Source organism: Stegastes partitus, unplaced genomic scaffold (genome assembly GCF_000690725.1).
Source record: "Stegastes partitus isolate 25-593 unplaced genomic scaffold, Stegastes_partitus-1.0.2 Scaffold2435, whole genome shotgun sequence".
Lineage (NCBI taxonomy): Eukaryota > Metazoa > Chordata > Actinopteri > Pomacentridae > Stegastes > Stegastes partitus.
In genome coordinates, this window is record NW_007580166.1 from 4,617 (window position 1) to 9,834 (window position 5,218).

At 36.4% G+C, this 5,218-nt stretch overlaps 1 protein-coding gene across 1 annotated transcript in view; it reads left to right on the forward strand.

The window, feature by feature from the left end:
• Positions 1–4,517: 4,517 nt before the first annotated feature.
• The window catches only part of LOC103375010 (uncharacterized), a 3,279-nt gene continuing 2,578 nt past the window's right edge, over positions 4,518–5,218 (forward strand). Inside the window, exons 1-2 of the mRNA XM_008305196.1 lie at positions 4,518–4,560; positions 4,663–4,989. Coding sequence (XP_008303418.1) covers positions 4,518–4,560; positions 4,663–4,989 — 370 coding nt within the window. The remainder of the gene's footprint in view (positions 4,561–4,662; positions 4,990–5,218) is intronic.

Here is a 5,218-nt window from a genome sequence, read left to right on the forward strand (position 1 = left end):
ATGTATTATTTGTTTCTTCTTGTTAAAGAATGTGAAGTTCACACCACCGTATATCAGATTAACACCTTGCAGTGTGTCAAACCTCACTAGATATTTGTCACAGTCCCAATTAAAATTTACCCTGGCAGGAATACAGTCTCATTATGATAGAAGAAGGATTTTAATTTGGTCTAGGCGAAATGAAAATCTTAGTTCTGCCCAGGCAAGATTTAAAATCCGCCTGGATTTTAATTTGGACTGTGACATACGTTCCATCTTTGAAGTTTAGCTGTTGGATACTAGATGTGCCACTAAAAACAGTCGTAGTCTTTGCAATACAGGCTACAAGCTTGAGTTGACTCTTGGTACAGGATTGGCTCAGCGAAACTTTACATGTTCTGCAGAAGACTTTAATTGTTGTAGATTTGTTTGTTTGTCTTTTTGCACTAATAGTCAGCTATCATTGACTTTATACCACCTGGTCAGTATCAAATGACAGAGTTAGCAGCTAGACTGTGAACATAATGGACAACTGTCAGTGACCTGTCTTCATGCTTCTGTCCTTTCAAAACTTGTCTTTAACTTTTTATTGCTGTCTGTATGTTTGTTTTTTGACAATTCAGTCTTTTGGGGCCAATCAGTGCAAAAATAGCTCCATGAGAAGTCAAAGGTCACTTTTCAAGGGTCGAAGGTCGATTTATGGTATTTGGTGCAGATAAGTAACCATGTTGGGGTTTCCATTGGTGATGTTACATTTGACCTTGGATAATATTTTAAGGTTAAGCTTTGCCGCTTTGCCTTTAAAGAAAAACATTGCTGTGAATTGGATATTTCACTTGTCTGTATTGCTATAATATTTTGATTTATTGTATATCACAGTACTATAATAATCTTATTGCCCTTATCATTTGTGTGACACATTCCAACTGCTGTTTTCTTTGAGATCAAATTGCAATTAGAGGAATATTTACAGTCCACTGGGATCAAGACTTTGCCAAAATTGCAACTTAACTATGGTCACAAATATTTTGATCAGTTCTGATGTGCCTGCTGTTTTCCATTTGGTAAATCAGCATCTTTCCAGCAAAAACATGGCAGCAGTATCATTTTCGTCAATCTGGATGAAGCACTTCTCTTCATTCCCATTGAATCGGCCAACCGTTTGCCAGAAGATGGCAGCAGAGCAAAGAGAGAGGGATATGTGTTCAACATTGTGTTAACACAAAGGATATACCGAGGTTGGAAGGCTCGAAGGCCACATCAGTGTGACAGGGATAGGCTGGTACATACAAATACAATGCTTCATCTTCAACTGCCTAAAAATTTCAAGCACAGTAAGCAGCTTCAGACAAAGGTAAGTAACATGTACTTTATCACAGCAGTCTATGCGGTAATTAAACATAAAACTGTATGTTCACCACAGTATCGGCTTTTTTTAAATTTATTTTTTTTTACATTTAATCTAAATTAAAGGGAATAGTTCTGCTTTCAATACATTAAACCGTTTCCCCTTGCAACACGAAAACTGAGTGTTTGTTGATTGTTGCTGTTAAAAGTGTCACATTTAATTAGACTCCTTGCATTACAACAAACCAAAAGCCGGAAACGTTTTTTCTGCATATTACCCAAACAGAGCTGAGTGATCCTGCTTTTTAGTACTACGAAGAAATAGTTGAACTATGAACAACATTTTTAAAAGGTAAATGGATCATTAATCACCTCTTTGATGCTCTGCTTTTCATTTGCAGTTAAGTATAAGTTATTTATTGTAAACAAAGTTCATTTTAATAGGAAATGTCGGTGGCGTCATTTGCTTCAGTTTCTTGTTTTAAATGAGCACTTCAGAATTTATTTGATTTGATCTGATTGGAAAATGTCAATATTCGCCCTCATTTCCAGGACCAGAACCTGATATCACTGCTGTCGTTCAAGATTCAGTCCATCCAGATGACCCAGTGACTCTGCAGTGTTTAGTCCTCTCCATCTCTGGAAAACAAATCATGTCCAGAAGAACACAGGTGTTCATTTGCAGAGCTGGATTACATGAATCTCATCCCAGTTTAATAAATGTTCTCAGTAACAGTACTGATGAATGTGAGAGGAGTCTCGCTCTTCACAGAAATGCTTCTACAGCTTCTCCCAGGACACTCCTCTGATGCTGGGACTCATTATTGTGCAGTGGCCTCATGTGGACAGATATTTTTTGGAAATGGGGCAAAGCCATATGAACAGGTAGCATTACATCTAAACAAACACCTTGACTGAAAGCTATTTTTTCTGTCTTATTTATAATTCAGCAGTTAACATTTGGCCATTTGATGATTGTCTGAAGACCACTAAATTTCATTTTCTACTGTAAGGGTCGCTATCCTTGTTCGAAGTGTTTGTTGTGGTTATTCTTTAAATGGTAATTAAACTTACATAATTCATCACTCTTTGAAATAATATCCAGTATGTGACTTAAGTGGATTAGCATTGGTGCAGTGTGTTTAACCAGTTGTTTGATAGATCTATTTCCTATACTGTATTCCAGAGTCCCCACACTCAAATGCTGTAGGAGTCTGAGTTATCTGCAAAACCAGCAGGTATGGGGTTTCTAGAATACAGGATGGCACAAATGTTTCTGTAAATGCATTTACACCCCTGAGGGTATGAGAAACTGGTATGGGGCAATTTCCTGTTTTGCCTAATTGGCACTCTCGCCTTGTAGGTACTTGTGAAAAATATGAAGCCAAACGGGTGTTGTGACTGAAGATCAGTGTGTTTTCATGACTTGTGACTTTGTATCAATGTTATCGTCAGACAAGACTAAAGAGACACCTCAATGGCACGTCTAAACTATAGGTTATTTAAAAATGTGTTACTTTTTAACGTATGTATATGAACTGAAGTCAGAAAAGTTAAAATGTGGAAAATTTGTTAAAAATAGAGTGATGTATCATGTTTTGTTAGCATCTCATAATACCAGAGCAGAACTTGAATATAGGAGTTAGGCCAAACTTAAAAGTCAGTGCTCTGGCTATGTTAATGTGCTACCTTCTTACTGTTGACCAGATTGTTGCTGTTGTTGTTTTTTTACTCAAATTAGAAAAATATATTAAAAGAATCTTTTGATAAGACAAAACTACGATCTCTGATTCTGAAGCCTGAAACTATGACTACTTCACAGGGTTCAGAGTTCATCTTTAGCGTTGTTAAGCAGTTGAGCCACCCAGACGCATTGTGCAAGACAAGAAATACACATTACATCGTCAACCGACAACACTTGTATTTATGCACTAATTTCTAATTGTATGAAGACTACAGGAGTTTTTGTAGTCTATTGGGCTCAAAGCTGCCCCAAATCAAAAACAAATTCAAATAGAATTAGTCCAAAAAAAGACTTCAATTCATTTGAATGAATATGTTGTAAAATTGCTTTCTAAATGAAACATCACACCAACTGGTTTCCACCACATGGTGGCAGCAACACAAAGGGAAAGAGAGAAGGGAGGTGTTGGTGTGTGTGATGTTTTGTTACAGTAATGAAGAGGATGCAACACCATCAACACTCAGGTACCACATCATGGCTTTTTTGTAGTCAGTCAAATTTGGAGATATAAGATAACAATTTAAATAGATCTGAATTGTTTAATTTTGGATTAACCTTGTTTCACCGGTATTTTTTATTTATTTATTTTTTTGGACAGATTACAGATGCTAAACCTTGGTGTATTAATATTCTGTGTTTTGATGCCATTGGATATTCCTGCCTTTGTGCTGTGGTGCAAATATGTTTGTGTTTAATGCAAAATGTACAAAAAAGGTCTTCACTGGAGTTTTGTGGAACAGTCCATGTTTCTATAACTGTCTACAGCCTCATTATTTTAGCACATGTAGAGAAACTATCACGTAACTTCATGATGTCACTTCATAGACTTAACTGCTCTTGGTCATATTGTCCTCACATAGACATCCTGGTCAAGAATAGCAGCAAACCTTTATATCAATAAAAGTAAAAATGACATCACACAGGAAAAATGTCATTTAATGTCTAATATTTCATGTGATGATCTCTATTTGCTCCTTGATTGGTTTGGAGGACATATATGTCAAAGCTAAGAGCATAATTTTAGTATTTAAATGATTTAGAAGCAATTTCAGAATTTTTTTTGCTATCCATGTTAATGTTACATTACAGCCATTGTAAAAAAAGAACATGTATCCTTTTCTGCTGCAATAAGGCAACTGATTGAGTGTTTGTGTTGGTAGTTTCTTCACAGGAAATTTTGTTCAAAAGAAATCGGTCATGTTAATTATAGCACTGAGTCACTGGTTTACATGACACACTGTCAAATTTTTCTTGCTGTCATGTATATGATGTTTGGAAAGATGTGGTTTAGATTATTTCCACTTTCATGGTACACTTAAAACTCAACAGACCAATGAGATCATTTTAAAATTGTTCCCACCCTTTTCATTGTTTCCTCCCATTAGACAGACACTTTAAGATTAATCATACTGCAGCGTGATCTCAATTCACTTGCATTAACCAGAACATGCTGATCATATTTTGCGTGTCTCTTGTGTTCACAATTGGGCGTAAGTATACAGACAGATTTCACTTCACATTTCTTAGGTTTCAATTATTGCTGGCTTGTTACAGTAACTTTTGTCTAAATATGTATTCAAATTGTTTTTTAGGTTGCACAGACGGCCTGAGCTTTGTAACGAAGACTGTTGGCGTTGGACAAGATGTGACTCTAACATGTAGCCGTAACTCTACAGCAGGAGGAATTTTATTTTGGTTCAGGCTTGTTGCTGGAAACTTGCCTGAGGTTTTGGGAACAACTTACTTTTATGGTCATGCCACATCTAATGAGACTCCTCGCATCACAGCAAAGCTAGGGCCTGGAACGTTTGTTCTGCGTATTACCCAAACAAAGCGGAGCGACACTGCTCTTTACTACTGTGAAAAAATAGCTGAACGACGAAAATCATCTTCAAATGTTACTTTTCTTACAGTCAAAGGTAAATGGATCAATATTTGCCTTTTTAATGCTCAGTTTTTGATTTGCTGAACTTCATATTTGCAAACTAATTGTCATGGGTAATTTTGGTGGCATCCTTTGTTCATAATTTCAAATGAGCACTTAAGTACCGTATTGACCCGAATATAGGACGACCCTGATTATAAGACGACTCCGTCTTTCCAGGACCAATTTTTAGAGAAAAAAAAAAGACTGATGACCCAAATTTA